The sequence below is a fragment of the Panulirus ornatus genome, chromosome 3 (assembly GCF_036320965.1).
Source record: "Panulirus ornatus isolate Po-2019 chromosome 3, ASM3632096v1, whole genome shotgun sequence".
Taxonomy (NCBI): Eukaryota; Metazoa; Arthropoda; class Malacostraca; order Decapoda; family Palinuridae; genus Panulirus; species Panulirus ornatus.
In genome coordinates, this window is record NC_092226.1 from 2,498,729 (window position 1) to 2,521,459 (window position 22,731).

General features: G+C 41.0%; 1 protein-coding gene across 2 annotated transcripts in view; it reads left to right on the top strand.

Annotated features, from left to right (window-relative positions):
• The window catches only part of LOC139760017 (mediator of RNA polymerase II transcription subunit 12-like protein), a 456,094-nt gene that overhangs the window by 103,040 nt on the left and 330,323 nt on the right, over positions 1 to 22,731 (top strand). For both annotated transcript variants that reach the window (XM_071682758.1, XM_071682766.1), the window contains exon 6: positions 10,638 to 10,762. In XM_071682758.1, the coding sequence (XP_071538859.1) occupies positions 10,638 to 10,762 (125 nt within the window). The remainder of the gene's footprint in view (positions 1 to 10,637; positions 10,763 to 22,731) is intronic.

Below are 22,731 nucleotides of genomic sequence, written 5' to 3' on the forward strand. Positions count from 1 at the left end.
TCATGAGTTGAAAGAGTGGGTTCATCAGCATAGGTGTGAACAAGTGCCACTGAATGATATGTTTGTCATGGAACAAGCTATGTCATGAAGAACTGAAGATTGACTGCAAATATTCAGTAGATTGGGTACAGAAATCTGTCACTGTATAAGAATTCTGAAAAATTTTGGTGATACAGCTTCTGCTGATAGTGAAGCAGTGGAAAATTACAGATTTATGATGCTGATGAAAGATCACCATACTGGTGCTATGATCTTAGAAAAACTTTATCTCAGTGACTGATGAGAGGTCACCCACTGGAGTTAAAGATGCTAAGGACAGGCTGACTGTTATTTGACATGCAAATACAGGATGTTTGCACAAATGTAAACTGGCACTGATCAGGAAAAGTAAACACCCAAGGTCTTTAAAGGTGTATGAACTTTGCCTGTTCATTATTTTGCCAACACAAAAGTGTGGATAACCGTTGAAATATTTTCTGATATGTTCAATAAGCTGTTTTTTCCAGTGGCACAAGCTCATTGTAGGGGAGCTGGACAGTAAGAAAGTGTAAGATTTTATTGTTCCTAGACAACTTTTCTGAAAGTTCCCCTCCTGAACTTCTTGTGAAGAATGATATTTTTGGACTCCCTATTAGGAGAGTAAATGGAAATGGGAGCAAGGGATGGATCCCCCTTCTTTTAGATTTCATTGTCTTAAAGAGGGAGCAGAAGGAGCCAGGCAGGGAGTGCTTACTCTTCACAGAGACTCAAACTTAGGCTGAGGTGTCTAAATGTGTGTGAATGTAACTAAGATGAGAGAAAAGAGGAGAGATAGGTAGTATGTTTGAGGAAAACATCCTGAGTGAAAGAAAGCTCAAAGGTAAAGGGGAAGAATGCTTTGGAAATATCTTAGGTTGTTGAGAGGACAAGAGCTTGGGAGGGAGTAGCACTACTTCTGAAGCAATTATGGGAATGTATGATAGTGTGTAATGAAGTAAATTCTAGATTGATTTGGTTAAAATTGAAAGTGGATGGCAAGAGATGGGTGATTATTAAGGTTTATGCACCTGGCCATGAGAAGAAAGATCATGAGAGGGAGCAGCTCAATATGTGTGTCAGCAGTTTTAATGGAAGAAACCAGTTATTAGTGATGGATAATGTGGAAGCAAAGGTAAGTAATGTGGCAGTTGAGGGTATAATTGATGAGCATAGGGTATGCAGTGCTATGAATGGAAATACTGAAGAGCTTGTGGAGTAATGGTCTGAAAAAGGACTTGTGATTGGGAATACCTGGTTTAAAAAGAATGATATACAAAAGTATATTTATGTGAGTAGGAGAGATGGTCAGCTTATTTGTTGGTAAGTGGTAAAGAGAGACTTTTGGAAAGGGGCAGATGGTGTGATATATGATGTATGACCCCTGTCTTGTGGAGGCAAGGGTGAAGATTTGTAGAGGCTTTCAAAAAAGGGGAAACATTGTCAGGGAGAAGAGAGTGGTGAGAGTAAGTGAGGTGGGATGAGAGACTTGAGAAGAAATACCAGGAAAGATTAAGTATAGAGGGGCAAGAGGTGATAGTAAATGAAGTGAGGGGAATGGGTGATGAATGGGAGGTATTTAGGGAAGTGGTGACAGCATGTGCAAGAGATGCATGTGGCATGTGAAAAGTGGGAGGTGGGTAGACTAGAGAGGGTAGTGAGTGGTAGGATGAAGTAAAGTTGCTAGTGAAAGAGAAAATTGAGGCATTCGGGCAGTACTTACAGGGAGGGAATGTAAATAATTGAGGGATATATGAGAGAAAGCAGATCAAGGGGAACATGCAGGGGTTGAAAAAGAGGGCAAATAAAAGTTGGGATAATTGACTAATGGTAAACTTTAAGGTTAAAAACATGATTTGGAAGGAGGTAAATGCTGTATGAAAGATAAGAGGATGAATGGGAACATTGGTGAAGGAGGCAAAGGGGAAGTGATGAGAGGTATGATGAAGTGAGGAGGAGATGGACTGAGTATTCTAAAGGACTTCTGAACATGTTTGATGGTAGAGTGGTAGATGTAGCTTGTTTTGGTTGGGGTGGTATGCAAAGTGAGAGTCATGGAAATTGGTTTGGGGAAGAGAGAAGAGATGGTGAAAGCCTTGCAAAAGATGAAATGCGGCAAGGTAGTAGATGGTATTGCGGTCGAATTTATTAAGAAAGTGGATGTCTGTGATGTTTATTGGTTGGTAATGATTTTCAGTGTATGCATGGATCGTGGTATAATGCCGTTGTTTAAAGGGAAGGGGGATAAAGTTGAGTGTTCAAACTACATAGGTATAAGTATACTGAGTATACCTGGTAAGTTGTATGGGAGGGTATTGATTGAGAGGTTGAAGGCAAATACAGAGCATCAGATTGGGGAGGAGCATTGTGGTTTCAAAAGTGGTAAAGGATGTGTGGATCAGGTGTTTGTTTTAACGAATGTGCGTAAGAAATATTTAGAAAAGCAGATGGATTTGTATGTGGTATTTATGGATCTGAAGAAAGCATGTGATAGGGTTGATAGGGATGCATTGTGGAAAGTCTTAAGAATATATGGTGTGGAAGGAAAGTTTGGTAGAAGCAGTGTGAAGTTTTTCCAAGGGTGTAAGGCTTGTGTACGAGTAGGAAGAGAATGGTTGATGTCAAATGGTTAATGTCAACATGGTTGTTCAATTTATTCATGGACAGGATGGAGAGAGCAGTAAATGTGTGAGAGGGCCTGGGAAGTGAGTCAGTTGTTATTTGCTGATGATACAGCACTAGTGGAAGATGCGTGTGAGAAACTGCAGAAGTTGGTGACAGAGTTTGGAAGTGTGTGTGAAGGGAGAAAGTTGAGAGTGAATATGAATAAAAGCAAGATTATAAGGTTTAGAAGGGTTAAGGGACAGGTTAGTTGGGGTGTGAGTTTGAATGAAGAAAAATTGGAGGTAACGAAGTGTTTTAGATATCTGAGAGTGAATATGAGGGCAAATGGAACCATGGAAGCAGTGTTATGGGGTGGGGGAGAGGGTGAAGGTTGTAGGAGCAGTGGAGAATGTGTAGAAAGAGAGAAATTGATCTGGGAGTGCAAAATTGGGTGTATTTGAAGGAGTAGTAGTCCCAACAATATAATATGGATACGAGGCATGAGCTGTAGATAAGGTTGTGTGGAGGAGGATGGATGTGTTGGAAATGAAATGATGGAGGACAATATATGGTGTGAGATGGTTTGATCAAGTAAGTAATGAATGGGTAAGAACGATGTACAGCCATAAAAAGAGTGTGGTTATGAGAGCTAAAGAGGGTGTGTTGAAGTGGTTTGGATGTATGGAAAGAATGAGTAAGGAAAGATTTGCCAAGAGGATATATGTGTCAGAAGTGGAGAGGACAAGAAGGTGTAAGGATGGAGTGAAAAAGATTATGAGTGATCAAAGGCTGATCATGCAGGAGATGAAAGGCATACACAGGATAGATTGTATTGGTATGTTGTATTATACTGGGGTTGTTGTGCTGGTAATGGACTGAACCAGGTCATGTGAAGCATCCGGGGTAAAGCATTGAAAGATCTGTGGGCCTAGTTGTGGATAGGGAGATGTGGTGTCATTGCATTTTACATGGCAGAGAATGGATGTGGCCTTTCTTTGCCTGTTCCTGGTGTTACTTCATTAATGCAGGAAACGGTGATCAAGTGTGAAGTGAAAAAACTTTGAACTGGTATGGCATCTTAAATTCAGCCTTGTGACCATGGAATTTTACAAGCATTGAAAAGTAAATGAATGTAGTTTTTTTTTAACAATGTATGTGCTGCAATGAACAGAGGCAAAAATATTATTAGGGTGAAGGAAGCATCAGTGCAGCTGCTGATTCTTGAAATGCTGTTTATACACCCTTATTAGTAAATGCTTGGCAGAATCTTTGGCCTTCAACAATGTGATTGTTGTAAGAATGGAAACATTTATCCACTCTTCCTCCAAGACAACTTCGTCTGCCAGTAAATGATTCTGCCATTCTAGTTTTGAGGCCATTCAGGCAAGGGATGAGGCATGTCAAGCTTTGAAAAACTTTCCCTCCTCCAACTCCTGTTCAGCATGTATCACTGCCCATAATCATTGCAAGTATTTTATTCCTGAGGCCAAGTGTTCCTTTTTTCAAAGGAAGTGCAATAAGCATCAGGGTCTCTCTCATCTCTAAGCTCCCCTCTTTTGGCTTCCCTTCCTCACTTTGTTCCCTCATATCTAACTTCCTCTCTGGCTGATCTATATGTGTGGTTGTTGATGGATCAGCTTTTTCATCTTTTGATCAATATTGGTGTTCATCAGTGTTCTGTCCTAGCCCCTATACTTTTCTCCTTTTTCCTATGGATTTCCTTTCTTTCACAAACAACCTAATGCACTCATACTCTGACAACTTAACTCTGCATTTTTCCACATCCTTCAGTTCTGCTGTATCATCTCCCACTCAACCTGCATCTCGTTTTGACACAACTTCCTTAATAAATTTAAACTTGAACTGGACATCTCAGTGGGGTAGATGAAATCCAGTTAAGTTTAATGCCTCAAAGACTCAGTTTCTACCCATTTCTTTTTGGAAAACTCCTCACAACTTTCCTCTCTTCTATGATGATTCTGTAATTCCACCTCTTGACTCAATGAACATACTTGGTATTACTGTAGCATCCACTCTTTCTTGGAAACTCCACATTATGGAAATAGATAAGTCTGTCTGTAGGAAACTGGGAGTCCTGTTTAGATGCTGAAGTTTCTTTTCTTCTGAACATTTGTTCCATTAATGCAAAGGCTTGATCCATACTTCTATGGAGTACTGTTCTCACATTTGGGATGGTTCTAGTTCAGCATCCTTACATGACAAAGTTGAATCAAAAGCGATCCAACTTGTAAACTTTCCCAGGCTAACTTCAAAACTTGACCTGCTTGCCCTACGTCTCAATATCGGTTCACTTTCCCTTTTCTGTAGGTATTACTTGGGTTTTCTCCCTTGAGCTGGCTGCTTCCATGCTGCCCCTACTAGCAAGGTCATGCAAAACTTGGCAACTTGCTGCATCACATGATTACTGTGTGGCCATTGGCAACTCAAGGCTTCGCTGTTTTGATTGCTGTTCTTCCCCCTACATCTCAAAACTTTGTAACTCTCTACTGTCACAGGATTTTCCTGATAACTGTAACCTGGCACATGATAAAAGACAAGTATTTTGTTTCATCCAAATTTTGTAAATACTTTCCCTTGTCTCATCTATTCCCCATTCATATTCCTCTCTGTATTTCAAGATCTGGCTATGATGTAGAGTTTTGTCATTGTCTAGTGCCTCCATTGTAAAGAAAAAATTGAAGACTGAAAATGCCAGGCCTCCTTACTGATGCAAAAGGTTTATTGTTGGAGAGAGAATGATGTAGAGGAAGCAGATATCGATGAAAGGTTGAATATTGCTTGTGATTCTACTATGGTGCATTCATTGAGTGAGAGGGAGATTACTGAAATGATGTGTGAAGTGTAGATAAGTGTTAGGATAGCACTGATGATGAAGATCCTGTAGATATATTTGATGCTTTTTCCCTTCAGGAAGTCACTCAAGGGGTTGGCTGTGGTAAAAGAGTCTTCATAATTGGTGAACTCCAGTGCCACTTTTTAGCCTTTTGTGATTCACCCTTAACTGGCCACTGGTAGAGGGCATCTCTAGCAAATTGTTTTTAGAGGTTACTACTTAATTACTTACCAACTACTACTTCCTAATGTGCCTCCTAATGTTTCAACCTATTACATATATGTAATGCTCCAACTTAATGTTCCAACCTAATACTTCTACCTAATGCTTCTGTCCAATGTTCATACCTACTACTTCTGTCTATTACTCCTATCATTTTGCCAAAAGGCAGGGCTAGAGCACTCTCCACAGGAAGAATCTAGAGTTGTGTAGGTGAGTTGTGTGAGTTGAATGTTGACAGGTGTTGTATATGACAAGGAGAGACTGTATATTTGTGGACAGAATACTAGCAGTCCACATGTGGGTGAGGCAGAAAGAAAGAAAAAATGCTACCTGGGTCAAGGGAGTGCAACTTGACAGCCACTGATGTGCTGGCTCATTCCACAGACATCACTGACCTTCCCAATAACCAAGTGGTTAGCACTGGTAATAAACCTCCTTGGTTGGTGGCTGCATACCAACTGGTAAAAATGTGTGTGGGGAGAGGTATATCATCATCTATACCTGGACAATCCCTTAAGGTGTGTTTCCCACTTTACATTTGGAAATAACATCCAACTGGCACAACAGGAATGTAAGAATTTGTAAATTACTTCCTCTAAATCCAAAAGTGCAAATATGCACAAAAAAAGAACACCTTAAACATCTAGGACCCAAGACTCTTCACTGCCTTGCCAGCTACCATCAGAAACAGGATGGGATGCACACTAGAGAAGTGTAAAAATACATTGGACAAGTACCTACAAAGTGTACCAGGATGTGGGAGCTATATAAGGACTGAAGGGTTTGGCTTCCAACAGCCTGGTCAACCAACGGTTGGGCCTAACCCAGGCTGTATGAAGACTTCACCAGGTATGCAACAGGTTAATTGGGCATAGCACTGGCTGTAGGGATGAAGACCCATGAAGACTTAACTATGTATGCAACAGGTTAATTGATGGCCTTGAATAGTGTGCATTTGTCAGTGTGAGCAAGTTATTAAGGCAGATTATTCAGTTAGAGACTGCTCAGATGTTAATCAATGTCACAGTGCTGCTTCATCTCTGGAAAATCCCGTTCCTGGCCCATCTTCATGTGTCCTGGCTGATAACGAAGATGTCAACATTGATGAACACTCTTCCTCAAGTTCCTGAAGCAAGATGTAATGTCCTGCATTGATTGTATTCAGCTTACTTTGTTGATGGAAAACATCAGTGCTTCTATATATAACTGTACAAAACATTATTTTTTGCACAAAACTGTATCTGAATTCAATCTCCACCTAAATCACAATGTCTTAGTGTAACATAGCCGACATTCATTCTTGCATTATCCATAATATCTGATGTACTGAATTTATTTTCATTATTACCTTTATAATCTCAGAAAATTTGAATCCTGTTATTATTTTATTATTATTATTTTGCTTTGTCGCTGTCTCCCGCGTTTGCAAGGTAGCGCAAGGAAACAGACGAAAAAATGGCCCAACCAACCCCCATACACATGTATATGCATACACGTCCACACACGCAAATATACATACCTATACATCTCAATGTACACATATATATACACACACAGACATATACATATATACACATGTACATAATTCTTACTGTCGGCCTTTATTTATTCCCATCGCCACCTCGCCACACATGGAATAACATCCCCCTCCCCCCTCATGTGTGCGAGGTAGCGCTAGGAAAAGACAACAAAGGCCCCGTTTGTTCACACTCAGTCTCTAGCTGTCATGTAATAATGCCCGAAACCACAGCTCCCTTTCCACATCCAGGCCCCACAGAACTTCCCATGGTTTACCCCAGACGCATCACATGCCCTGATTTAATCCATTGACAGCATGTCGACCCCGGTATACCACATCGATCCAATTCACTCTGTTCCTTGCCCGCCTTTCACCCTCCTGCATGTTCAGGCCCCCATCACTCAAAATCTTTTTCACTCCATCTTTCCACCTACAATTTGGTTTCCCACTTCTCCTCGTTCCCTCCACCTCTGACACATGTATCCTCTTGGTCAATCTTTCCTCACTCATTCTCTTCATGTGCCCAAACCATTTCAAAACACCCTCTTCTGCTCTCTCAACCACGCTCTTCTTATTTCCACACATCTCTCTTACCCTTACATTACTTACTCGATCAAACCACCTCACACCACATATTGTCCTCAAACATCTCAATTGCAGCACATCCACCCTCCTGCGTGCTACTCTATCTATAGCCCACGCCTCGCAGCCATACAACATTGTTGGAACCACTATTCCTTCAAACATACCCATTTTTGCTTTCCGAGATAATGTTCTCGACTTCCACACATTCTTCAAGGCTCCCAGGATTTTTGCTCCCTCCCCCACCCTATGATTCACTTCCGCTTCCATGGTTCCATCCGCTGCCAGATCCACTCCCAGATATCTAAAACACTTTACTGCCTCCAGTTTTTCTCCATTCAAACTTACCTCCCAATTGACTTGACCCTCAACCCTACTGTACCTAATAACCTTGCTCTTATTCACATTTACTCTTAACTTTCTTCTTTCACACACTTTACCAAACTCAGTCACCAGCTTCTGCAGTTTCTCACATGAATCAGCCACCAGTGCCGTATCATCAGCGAACAACAACTGACTCACTTCCCAAGCTCTCTCATCCCCAACAGACTGCATACTTGCCCCCCTTTTTGGCAAAACTCTTGCATTCACCTCCCTAACAACCCCATCCATAAACAAATTAAACAACCATGGAGACATCACACACCCCTGCCGCAAACCTACATTCACTGAGAACCAATCACTTTCCTCTCTTCCTACACGTACACATGCCTTACATCCTCGATAAAAACTTTTCACTGCTTCTAACAACTTGCCTCCCACACGATATATTCTTAGTACCTTCCACAGAGCATCTCTATCAATACTATCATATTCCTTCTCCAGATCCATAAATGCTACATACAAATCCATTTGCTTTTCTAAGTATTTCTCACATACATTCTTCAAAGCAAACACCTGATCCACACATCCTCTACCACTTTTGAAACCACACTGCTCTTCCCCAATCTGATGCTCTGTACATGCCTTCACCCTCTCAATCAATACCCTCCCATATAATTTCCCAGGAATACTCAACAAACTTATACCTTTGTAGTTTGAGCACTCGCTCTTATCCCCTTTGCCTTTGTACAATGGCACTATGCACGCATTCCGCCAATCCTCAGGCACCTCACCATGAGTCATGCTTACATTAGATAACCTTACCAACCAGTCAGCAATACAGTCACCCCCTTTTTTTAATAAATTCCACTGCAATACCATGCAAACCCGCTGCCTTGCCGGCTTTCATCTTCCGCAAAGCTTTTACTACCTCTTCTCTGTTTACCAAATCATTCTCCCTAGCCCTCTCACTTTGCACACCACCTCGAGCGAAACATCCTATATCTGCCAGTGTATCATCAAACACATTCAACAAACCTTCAGAATACTCACTCCATCTCCTTCTCACATCACCACTACTCTTTATCACCTCCTAATTAGCCCCCTTCACTGAAGTTCCCATTTGCTCCCTTGTCTTACGCACTTTATTTACCTCCTTCCAGAACATCTTTTTATTCTCCCTAAAATTTAATGATACTCTCTCACCCCAACTCTCATTTGCATGGGAAGTATTCTTTCTCCCCTATCCCCAGGGATAGGGGATGTTAGACTGTTATCTCCAAATTTTTTGAAACTCTTTAACATAAGTTTTCAGACCCTCAAAATCCCATAATTTTTTCTGATTATTAGTATGGATTGTGCACTGCTAGATCTACTGGTGATCTCTCTGGTATGACTCACCTCTAGTCCTCCTCTCTTAGGCATTTTGATGAAACTTTTGCAGCTTGACATTCCCAAAACATTTGACTGGGTGTGGCATAAATCTTTACTCTCTAAACTTTATTCTGCTGGTTTTCGTGCTTCTCTCTTTTCCCTGCTGTATAGCTTCCTCTTCAGTCATTCCATTGCAATAGTCAATGATTGAGTGACTTTCCCCTCTTTTGCTCTCAACAGTGATGTCTATCCAGGCATCTGTCTCTTACTCTCTTTCTAATCTCCATATAATATATGATCTTCCCTCTTCAACTTTCAGCTTCACTTTTATATTGATAACTCGACTATAATAGCTTAACTCGCTTTTCCTCCTCTCCTTCTAATTCTCATTTTCTTTCTTGTGCTGAACATATTTCCTATTTCACTTCAAAAAATTGATAAAAACAGTAACCTGCTGCTAAAGTGCTGTTTTTCCTCATGTCTCTCTTGAAGAGTCACTTGTTTTCCAAAAATCATTTTCAAAGCACACTTTTCAACTTTGCAATAACATAGACATATTGAGCATAAGCGTATCCTCCACTTTTTCTAGGAAACCCCTTATAATCATCATTAAAGTCTTGCTTCCTAAAAGCTGGAAATGTATAGGTTCCATAATTACTTTTCTCATAAACATGTGTTTCATGTCTGTAGTAGTTTTATTTGCCCTTGCATGGAGTGCTACTTAGATAACCCGGATAATTTTTTCATCTATCTTTCTGTTACTGGGAGTGGAATCAAGATATGTCATTAATTCTCATGGTATAACTTCTTTTCAGCCATCTCTCTCTATCCTGTGATGTTTCTGCCTTCTCTCTGCTCTACTGGCAGTACTTTGGCCACTGCTTATGTGAGCTGTCTCTATGTATCTATGCCATCAAGGCTTGGATATGAGGCATGCGTCTGTCTACTGCCTCCCACATTTCTGTGGTCAGACTGGCCACCTGAGAATTGACCATTATGATACATTATAAGGGTAAAATGGTGTTTTAACCTCCACTGAGGAAGCACTCTCTCAGAAGCTCACATGGCTGTACCTACAGTAGAGAAATGGTTTTGCATACTTAAGAACATACATTTTTTTATACTGGAAAACAATTTGTTTCACAGGATTGTCAGGATCTGGTAGTGGGCTAGTGGTGAGTGGTGGACCAGGTCAGACAACCAATGCTCAGTTGACGCATGTTTTACGCAACTGGAATTACTGCCTTCAGCTGGCTCACTTCATGTACCAGGTTTGCAGGTCTTGTTATTTTTGTTGATTATGTTAGAAGGATTGATTAAACACAAGGTGTTGTGAAATTCTAAAAGGGTTTTACAGAGTCACTGAGAATGTGGCATCATTACCTACTTTATGGTAGGAAAAATTTGAACATTTGAGGGGAATAAAGCCATAAAAGCTACCCTCTTTCCTTTAAAGAGTGATTGATAACAGTAAGTCAGTGTTTTTATTGATTTAAGAAAAACTACTCATAAAGTAACTTCCATAAGTACATTAGGTCCTTGTAGTTGAGAGGATTTTATTTTCAAGTTTCCAACTTTTGCAGCCTTTTTATATGTGATAGAAACCACCCTTTTGTGAATTCCATTTCTTACTTGGCCCTTTACCTGAGTAGGTGAAATAAGTAGGCTAAAGAGAACAATTAAGGTCAAAATATAAATTCAGAGGCATATTCAGTGACTTGACTTTATCTAAGGGGAGAAAGAACCTGTCCATACTCTGCAACTAGCTTCCCGGTTTCTGGCATTAGGACTGGCTTATTACACTGCTACCTTAATCAGTTAGGAAGAGGTTAGACTTTACTTGATTTTCTCTACCCTAGGCTAGCTTTACTTCATACATTCAGTGTTTGCATGTAGACAGCACATCTACATGTAACATTGGGAACAGAAGGAGCCAGGTAGGGAGTGCTCATCCTTGTCAGAGGCTCAGGCTGGGTGTTTGAATGTACATCGATGTAACCAAAACATACAAGAATTTCAAATCAGTGGGAACCGATGAAAATCGTCAGGAATTAATCAAAATCCAAAGAGAGTGTAAGAAGGTCATAAGGCAGAGTAAACTTGAGGAAGAAAAAAGAATTTCAATGAATGTTAAGAATAATCATATGGAATTCTTCAAATATATAAGACGAAGGAAAAGAGTAAAAGGAGGAATTGGACCTTTATGAAACGAACATTATACACTGACTACTGATGACAAGGAAATGGGTACCATACTAAATTATTCTTTTAACTCCATATTCACATTTGAAGAAACATCACTGATAATGCAACCAATGAAAATGTTTCAAGGATTTGATGATGAAGAGTTGAAAGTTAGAGAAATAAAGAGCTCTGAAGTACTTAAATACTTGGACCAATTAAATCCTAACAAATCTGACAGCCCAGGTAGCTTAGCTCCAAGATTTTTAAGGGGGTTCAGGAGATAGCTGATATACTCAAAATAAAAAAAATATTCAACAAATCTCCATCAGATAGTCAGGTGCCAACTGACTGGAAACTAGCAAATGTTACTCCTATATATAAAAAAAGACAAAAAAGTGTGCATTGAACTACCACCCAGTTAGCCATATGTCAGTGTTAGGTAAAATGATGGAAAAAAATAGTATAAGATTGTCACGTTTCTAGAAGATCACAGGATTATATCGGACAACCACTACAGTTTCCACAATAGAAGATCCAGCCTGACGAATTTCCTGAAATTTTTTAATGTTGTTTCAGAATTGGGATGAAAAAGTACTGTGTAATGTTGTATATTTAGATTTCCCAAAGGCTTTCAATAAAGTACCTCACAAGATACTTTTACATAAACTCAAAGCACATGGAGTCAGTGAATAACTTTGTACATGGATCAGGGACTTGCCTACTAGAAGAAAGCAGCGTGTTGTATTAAACAGCGAAGCCTCAGATTGGCTAAACATAATGAGTGGTGTGCCACCGGGGTCAGTCCTAGGCCCCATTCTTTTCATAATATACACTAATGACCTAGAACGTGGTCTCATATCTAAGATCTTCCAATTTGCTGATGATAGTATGCATGAGGTAAAAGCTGTAAACAGGCAGGACTGCAAAATGATTCAAAGAGATCTTTACTTACTAGCAGAGTGGTCAGACTGATGGCAAATGAAGTTTGATGTAAACAAGTGTAAAGTGATGCACTTTGGAGACAAGAATATATGTTACAACTACAAACTATTCGGAAACTCTCTAACTAAAGTAAATGAAGAAAAGGACCGTGGAGTTGTCTTTAGCAACAGTCTGAAGTACAATAGTGTCAGGCAGCATGTAAAAAAAAAAAAAAGCACCCAAAGGTTAGGTTTCATAGCCAGGAACATAATTACAAGACATCAGAAACAATTCTTACACTTTATAATTCTCTAATAATACCACCTTGGATATAGTGTGGTCCCCAAACTATAAAAAGGATGAGGAAAAATTAGAGCTTGTTCAAAAACATGCGACAAAAATCGTCCCATCCCTTTGAAATCTGGCATACGAAGAGAAGCTAAAGCAATTGGATTTCTTCTCCCTTAAAAATATGAAGACTTTGCAGCAATGTTACCCAAGTTTTCAAAATTCTGAACAAGTTGTTGTGTAAATCACAAACATCTTTTTCAAATACAAAATATGGTTACTAGGACAAATGGAATAAAACTCAAAGCTCAAAGATGTAGTACGAACATGGGAAAAGGTTCTCTCCTTATAGGTGTTTGGAGCACTGGAATAAGTTACCATCAGATGTAGTGAATGCTAAGACTATAAACTCCTCCAAAAGTTGTTTAGACAATATATTATATTTTATTATACTTTGTCGCTGTCTCCCGCGTATGCGAGGTAGCGCAAGGAAACAGACGAAAGAAATGGCCCAACCCCCCCATACACATGTATATACATACGTCCACACACGCAAATATACATACCTACACAGCTTTCCATGGTTTACCCCAGACGCTTCACATGCCTTGATTCAATCCACTGACAGCACGTCAACCCCGGTATACCACATCGCTCCAAATCACTCTAAATTCAGGTATACTCTGAGAAAACCACCAGAAAAAACTGTATAAATGACAGTGGTAACGTGGATAGTAGAAGGCTAATGTGCAGCACTAGGAAGTCTGTGATAGCTTAAAGAAACCTCTGAGCTGAGTTACATTTTCTTGTCAAGTTAAGAAAAGACAACCCAGTCATAGGCCAATCAGGCATCCTGTTGTCTGTCTTTCACATGTTAACTCATGAAAAATGAGAAGAGAGGAGAGATAAGTAGTATGATTGAGGAAATAAATTTGGATGATCTGTCTCAGAGTGAAGCGTAGCTCGAAGGTAAATGGGAAGAATGGTTTGGAAATGTCATAGGAATAAAGTCGGGTTGGTTGGTGTGTGTGACAGAGTGTAAGGAAGGAAATTCTAGATTGATGTGGTTAACACTGAAAGTGTATGGCAAGAGATGGGTGATTATTAGTGCTAATGCACCTGGCCATTAGAAGAAAGTTCTTGAGAGGCAAATTTTTGGAAGCCACTGAGTGAGTCACTGCTTCAGCGGATGGAACCATGGAAGCGGAAGTGGATCATAGGGTGGGGGAGGGGGCGAAAATCCTGGGAGCCTTGAAGAATGTGTGGAAGTCGAGAACATTATCTCGGAAAGCAAAAATGGGTATGTTTGAAGGAATAGTGGTTCCAACAATGTTGTATGGTTGCGAGGCGTGGGCTATGGATAGAGTTGTGCGCAGGAGGATGGATGTGCTGGAAATGAGATGTTTGAGGACAGTGTGTGGTGTGAGGTGGTTTGATCGAGTAAGTAACGTAAGGGTAAGAGAGATGTGTGGAAATAAAACGAGCGTGGTTGAGAGAGCAGAAGAGGGTGTTTTGAAATGGTTTGGGCACATGGAGAGAATGAGTAAGGAAAGATTGACCAAGAGGATATATGTGTCGGAGGTGGAGGGAACGAGAAGTGGGAGACCAAATTGGAGGCGGAAAGATGGAGTGAAAAAGATTTTGTGTGATCAGGGCCTGAACATGCAGGAGGGTGAAAGGCGGGCAAGGAATGGAGTGAATTGGATCGATGTGGTATACCGGGGTCGATGTGCTGTCAGTGGATTGAATCAGGGCATGTGAAGCGTCTGGGGTAAACCATGGAAAGCTGTGTAGGTATGTATATTTGCGTGTGTGGACGTATATATATACATGTGTATGGGGGTGGGTTGGGCCATTTCTTTCGTCTGTTTCCTTGTGCTACCTCGCAAACGCGGGAGACAGCGACAAAGCAAAAAATATATATATATATATATATATATATATTTAGGGAGAATAAAATGATGTTCTGGAAGGAGGTAAATAAAGTGTGTAAGACAAGGGAGCAAATGGGAACTTCAGTGAAGGGCGCAAATGGGGAGGTGATAACAAGTAGTGGTGATGTGATAAGGAGATGGAGTGAGTATTTTGAAGGTTTGTTGAGTGTGTTTCATGACAGAGTGGCAGATATAGGGTGTTTTGGTTGAGGTGGTGTGCAAAGTGAGAGGTTTAGGGAAAATGATTTGGTAAACAGAGAAGAGGTAGTAAAAGCTTTGCAGAAGATGAAAGCCGGCAAGGCAGCAGGTTTGGATGGTATTGCAGTGGAATTTATTAAAAAAGGGGGTGACTGTATTATTGACTGGTTGGTAAGGTTATTTAATGTATGTATGACTCATGGTGAGGTGCCTGAGGATTGGCGGAATGCGTGCATAGTGCCATTGTACAAAGGCAAAGGGGATAAGAGTGAGTGCTCAAATTACAGAGATATAAGTTTGTTGAGGACGGGAGCGGGGGGACAGAAATCCTCCCCTCCTTGTATTTTTTTAACTTTCTAAAATGGGAAACAGAAGAAGGAGTCACGCGGGGAGAGCTCATCCTCCTCAAAGGCTCAGATTGGGGTGCCTAAATGTGTGTGGATGTAACCAAGATGTGAAAAAAGGAGAGATAGGTAGTATGTTTGAGGAAAGGAACCTGGATGTTTTGGATCTGAGTGAAACGAAGCTCAAGGGTGAAGGGGAAGAGTGGTTTGGGAATGTCTTGGGAGTAAAGTCAGGGGTTAGTGAGAGGACAAGAGCAAGGGCAGGAGTAGCAGTACTCCTGAAACAGGAGTTGTGGGAGTATGTGATAGAATGTAAGAAAGTAAATTCTCGATTAATATGGGTAAAACTGAAAGTTGATGGAGAGAGATGGGTGATTATTGGTGCATATGCACCTGGGCATGAGAAGAAAGATCATGAGAGGCAAGTGTTTTGGGAGCAGCTGAATGAGTGTGTTAGTGGTTTTGATGCACGAGACCGGGTTATAGTGATGGGTGATTTGAATGCAAAGGTGAGTAATGTGGCAGTTGAGGGAATAATTGGTATACATGGGGTGTTCAGTGTTGTAAATGGAAATGATGAAGAGCTTGTAGATTTATGTGCTGAAAAAGGACTGATGATTGGGAATACCTGGTGTAAAAAGCGAGATATACATAAGTATACTTATGTAAGTAGGAGAGATGGCCAGAGAGCGTTATTGGATTACGTGTTAATTGACAGGCACGCGAAAGAGAGACTTTTGGATGTTAATGTGCTGAGAGGTGCAACTAGAGGGATGTCTGATCATTATCTTGTGGAGGCTAAGGTGAAGATTTGTATGGGTTTTCAGAAAAAAAGAGTGAATGTTTGGGTGAAGAGGGTGGTGAGAGTAAGTGAGCTTGGGAAGGAGACTTGTGTGAGGAAGTACCAGGAGAGACTGAGTACAGAATGGAAAAAGGTGAGAACAATGGAAGTAAGGGGAGTGGGGGAGGAATGGGATGTATTTAGGGAATCAGTGATGGATTGCGCAAAAGATGCTTGTGGCATGAGAAGAGTGGGAGGTGGGTTGATTAGAAAGGGTAGTGAGTGGTGGGATGAAGAAGTAAGAGTATTAGTGAAAGAGAAGAGAGAGGCATTTGGACGATTTTTGCAGGGAAAAAATGCAATTGAGTGGGAGACGTATAAAAGAAAGAGACAGGAGGTCAAGAGAAAGGTGCAAGAGGTAAAAAAAAGGGCAAATGAGAGTTGGGGTGAGAGAGCATCGTTAAATTTTAGGGAGAATAAAAAGATGTTCTGGAAGGAGGTAAATAAAGTGCGTAAGACAAGGGAGCAAATGGGAACTTCAGTGAAGGGCGCAAATGGGGAGGTGATAACAAGTAGTGGTGATGTGAGAAGGAGATGGAGTGAGTATTTTGAAGGTTTGTTGAATGTGTTTGATGATAGAGTGGCAGATATAGGGTGTTTTGGTCGAGGTGGTGTGCAAAGTGAGAGGGTTAGGGAAAATGATTTGGTAAACAGAGAAGAGGTAGTAAAAGCTTTGCGGAAGATGAAAGCCGGCAAGGCAGCAGGTTTGGATGGTATTGCAGTGGAATTTATTAAAAAAGGGGGTGACTGTATTGTTGACTGGTTGGTAAGGTTATTTACTGTATGTATGACTCACGGTGAGGTGCCTGAGGATTGGCGGAATGCGTGCATAGTGCCATTGTACAAAGGCAAAGGGGATAAGAGTGAGTGCTTAAATTACAGAGGTATAAGTTTGTTGAGTATTCCTGGTAAATTATATGGGAGGGTATTGATTGAGAGGGTGAAGGCATTTACAGAGCATCAGATTGGGGAAGAGCAGTGTGGTTTCAGAAGTGGTAGAGGATGTGTGGATCAGGTGTTTGCTTTGAAGAATGTCTGTGAGAAATACTTAGAAAAGCAAATGGATTTGTATGTAGCATTTATGGATCTGGAGAAGGCATATGATAGAGTTGATAGAGATGCTCTGTGGAAGGTATTAAGAATATATGGTGTGGGAGGCAAGTTGTTAGAAGCAGTGAAAAGTTTTTATCGAGGATGTAAGGCATGTGTACGTGTAGGAAGAGAGGAAAGTGATTGGTTCTCAGTGAATGTAGGTTTGCGGCAGGGGTGTGTGATGTCTCCATGGTTGTTTTAATTTGTTTATGGATGGGTTTGTTAGGGAGGTAAATGCAAGAGTTTTGGAAAGAGGGGCAAGTATGAAGTCTGTTGGGGATGAGAGAGCTTGCTAAGTGAGTCAGTTGTTGTTCGCTCATGATACAGCGCTGGTGGCTGATTCATGTGAGAAACTGCAGAAGCTGGTGACTGAGTTTGGTAAAGTGTGTGAAAGAAGAAAGTTAAGAGTAAATGTGAATAAGAGCAAGGTTATTAGGTACAGTAGGGTTGAGGGTCAAGTCAATTGGGAGGTAAGTTTGAATGGAGAAAAACTGGAGGAAGTGAAGTGTTTTAGATATCTGGGAGTGGATCTGGCAGCGGATGGAACCATGGAAGCGGAAGTGGATCATAGGGTGGGGGAGGGGGCGAAAATTCTGGGAGCCTTGAAGAATGTGTGGAAGTCGAGAACATTATCTCGGAAAGCAAAAATGGGTATGTTTGAAGGAATAGTGGTTCCAACAATGTTGTATGGTTGCGAGGCGTGGGCTATGGATAGAGTTGTGCGCAGGAGGATGGATGTGCTGGAAATGAGATGTTTGAGGACAATGTGTGGTGTGAGGTGGTTTGATCGAGTAAGTAACGTAAGGGTAAGAGAGATGTGTGGAAATAAAAAGAGCGTGGTTGAGAGAGCTGAAGAGGGTGTTTTGAAATGGTTTGGGCACATGGAGAGAATGAGTGAGGAAAGATTGACCAAGAGGATATATGTGTCGGAGGTGGAGGGAACGAGGAGAAGAGGGAGACCAAATTGGAGGTGGAAAGATGGAGTGAAAAAGATTTTGTGTGATCGGGGCCTGAACATGCAGGAGGGTGAAAGGAGGGCAAGGAATAGAGTGAATTGGAGTAATGTGGTATACCGGGGTTGACGTGCTGTCAGTGGATTGAATCAGGGCATGTGAAGCATCTGGGGTAAACCATGGAAAGCTGTGTAGGTATGTATATTTGCGTGTGTGGACTTATGTATATACATGTGTATGGGGGTGGGTTGGGCCATTTCTTTCGTCTGTTTCCTTGCGATACCTCGCAAACGCGGGAGACAGCGACAAAGCAAAAAAAAAAAAAAAAGTTTGTTGAGTATTCCTGGTAAATTATATGGGAGGGTATTGATTGAGAGGGTGAAGGCATGTATAGAGCATCAGATTGGGGAAGAGCAGTGTGGTTTCAGAAGTGGTAGAGGATGTGTGGATCAGGTGTTTGCTTTGAAGAATGTATGTGAGAAATACTTAGAAAAGCAAATGGATTTGTATGTAGCATTTATGGATCTGGAGAAGGCATATGATAGAGTTCATAGAGATGCTCTGTGGAAGGTATTAAGAATATATGGTGTGGGAGGCAAGTTGTTAGAAGCAGTGAAAAGTTTTTATCGAGGATGTAAGGCATGTGTACGTGTAGGAAGAGAGGAAAGTGATTGGTTCTCAGTGAATGTGGGTTTGCGGCAGGGGTGTGTGATGTCTCCATGGTTGTTTAATTTGTTTATGGAAGGGGTTGTTAGGGAGGTGAATGCAAGAGTTTTGGAAAGAGGGGCAAGTATGAAGTCTGTTGGGGATGAGAGAACTTGGGAAGTGAGTCAGTTGGTTTTCGCTGATGATACAGCGCTGGTGGCTGATTCGTGTGAGAAACTGTAGAAGCTGGTGACTGAGTTTGGTAAAGTGTGTGAAAGAAGAAAGTTAAGAGTAATTGTGAATAAGAGCAAGGTAATTAGGTACACTAGGGTTGAGGGTCAAGTCAATTGGGAGGTAAGTTTGAATGGAGAAAAACTGGAGGAAGTAAAGTGTTTTAAAAATCTGGGAGTGGATCTGGCAGCGGATGGAACCATGGAAGCGGAAGTGGATCATAGGGTGGGGGAGGGGGCGAGAATCCTTGGGAGCCTTGAAGAATGCGTGGAAGTCGAGAACATTATCTCGGAAAGCAAAAATGGGTATGTTTGAAGGAATAGTGGTTCCAACAATGTTGTATGGTTGCGAGGCATGGGCTATGGATAGAGTTGTGCGCAGGAGGATGGATGTGCTGGAAATGAGATGTTTGAGGACAATGTGTGGTGTGAGGTGGTTTGATCGAGTAAGTAACGTAAGGGTAAGAGAGATGTGTAGAACTTAAAAGAGCTTGGTTGAGAAAGCAGAAGAGGGTGTTTTGAAATGGTTTGGGCACATGGAGAGAATGAGTTAGGAAAGATTGACCAAGAGGATATATGTGTCAGAGGTGGAGGGAACGAGGAGAAGAGGGAGACCAAATTGGAGGTGGAAAGATGGAGTGAAAAAGATTTTGTGTGATCGGGGCCTGAACATGCAGGAGGGTGAAAGGAGGGCAAGGAATAGAGTGAATTGGATCGATGTGGTATACCGGGGTTGACGTGCTGTCAGTGGATTGAATCAGGGCATGTGAAGCGTCTGGAGTAAACCATGGAAAGCTGTGTAGGTATGTATATTTGCGTGTGTGGACGTATGTAAATACATGTGTATGGGGGTGGGTTGGGCCATTTCTTTCGTCTGTTTCCTTGCACTACCTCGCAAACGCGGGAGACAGCGACAAAGTATAATAATGATATATAAAAAAAATATATATATATATATATATATATATATATATATATATATATATATATATATATATATATATATATATATCATAGGATCATAGGGTGGGGGAGGGGGCGAAAATTTTGGGAGCCTTGAAAAATGTGTGGAAGTCGAGAACATTATCTCGGAAAGCAAAAATGGGTATGTTTGAAGGAATAGTGGTTCCAACAATGTTGTATGGTTGCGAGGCGTGGGCTATGGATAGAGTTGTGCGCAGGAGGATGGAGGTGCTGGAAATGAATTGTTTGAGGACAATGTGTGGTGTGAGGTGGTTTGATCGAGTAAGTAACGTAAGGGTAAGAGAGATGTGTGGAAATAAAAAGAGCGTGGTTGAGAGAGCAGAAGAGGGTGTTTGGAAATGGTTTGGGCACATGGAGAGAATGAGTGAGGAAAGATTGACCAAGAGGATATATGTGTCGGAGGTGGAGGGAGCGAGGAGAAGAGGGAGACCAAATTGGAGGTGGAAAGATGGAGTGAAAAGGATTTTGTGTGATCGGGGCCTGAACATGCAGGAGGGTGAAAGGAGGGCAAGGAATAGAGTGAATTGGAGCGATGTGGTATACAGGGGTTGACGTGCTGTCAGTGGATTGAATCAAGGCATGTGAAGCGTCCGGGGTAAACCATGGAAAGCTGTGTAGGTATGTATATTTGCGTGTGTGGACGTGTGTACATGTGTATGGGGGGGTTGGGCCATTTCTTTCGTCTGTTTCCTTGCGCTACCTCGCAACCGCGGGAGACAGCGACGAGGTATAAAAAAAAAAATATTTTAATTTTTTTTTTTTTTTTAATTTTCCAAAAGAAGGAACAGAGAAGGGGGCCAGGTGAGGATATTCCCTCAAAGGCCCAGTCCTCTGTTCTTAACGCTACCTCGCTATCGCGGGAAATGGCGAATAGTATGAATATATATATATATTTTTCTTTTTTCTTTCAAACTTTTCGCCATTTCCCGCGTTAGCGAGGTAGCGTTAAGAACAGAGAACTGGGCCACTGAGGGAATATCCTCACCTGGCCCCCTTCTCTGTTCCTTCTTTTGGAAAATTGAAAAAAAAATATTGAGAGGGGAGGATTTCCAGCCTCCCGCTCCCTCCCCTTTTAGTCGCCTTCTACGACACGCAGGGAATACGTGGGAAGTATTCTTTCTCCCCTATCCCCAGGGATAATATATATATATATATATATATATATATATATATATATATATATATATATATATATATATATATATGTGTGTGTGTGTGTGTGTGTGTAAATATGAATATATTTATTTTTTCATACATATTTGCCATTTCTCATGTAAGTGAGGTAGTACTAAGAACAGGGGACTGAGCCTTAGAGGGAATATCCTCACTTGGCACCCTTCTCTGTTTCTTCTTTTGCAAAATTAAAATTACATGCACAGAAAACCTTTAATTTAACAAACCCCAATATAATGGATTTCGGATTTAATGGACTGGGCAAATAATAACACATTAGTAAATAATAATTTGGAAAATAAAAAAATTCAAGAGTCTCAAATGCCACACCACGAACATTTCATATTACACTTGTTTTCTTGGTAGCATGGGGGTATACTTTTTTTGTTTTGGTCTCATGCTGCCACAATTCAGTTAACTGGGAGTCTGTCTTATAGTACTGTAAATATCACATTATGTTTGCTGCTGTTAATGTTAAGAAACTTCATGAAGTACTTGATATTAATAAAGATGCCAATTTCCATGGTTACACATCAACAGAGAAGCATAACTCAATCTTGGTGAACGTTGGAAGAGAACAGAAATACAAGGAAAACCAGATTACATTAGATTCACATACTGTGCTGAGAATTACAGAATTATATATATATATATATATATATATATATATATATATATATATATATATATATATATATATATATATCTTTTTCTTTCGTACTATTCGCCATTTCCCACGTCAGTGAGGTAGCGTTAAGAACAGAGGAATGGGCCTTTGAGGGAACATCCTCACCTGGCCCCCTTCTCTGATCCTTCTTTTGGGGATAGGGGTGAAAGAATACTTCCCACGCATTCCTCGTACGTCGTAGAAGGCGACTAGAGGGGACGGGAGCGAGGGGGGCCAGAACTCCTCCCTCCTTGTATTTTTTAACTTTCTGAAATGGGAAACAGAAGAAGGAGTCACATGGGGAGTGCTCATCCTCCTCTAAGGCTCAGACTGGGGTGTCTAAATGTGTGTGGATGTAACCAAGATGTGAAAAAAGGAGAGATAGGTAGTATATTTGAGGAAAGGAACCTGGATGTTTTGGCTCTGAGTGAAACGAAGCTCAAGGGGAAAGGGGAAGAGTGGTTTGGGAATGTCTTGGGTGTAAAGTCAGGGGTTAGTGAGAGGACAAGAGCAAGGGAAGGAGTAGCAGTACTTCTGAAACAGGAGTTGTGGGAGTATGTGATAGAATGTAAGAAAGTAAATTCTCAATTAATATGGGTAAAACTGAAAGTTGATGGAGAGAGATGGGTGATTATTGGTGCATGTGCACCTGAGCATGAGAAGAAAGATCATGAGAGGCAAGTGTTTTGAGAGCAGCTGAATGAGTGTGTTAGTAGTTTTGATGCACGAGACCGGGTTATAGTGATGGGTGATTTGAATGCAAAGGTGAGTAATGTGGCAGTTGAG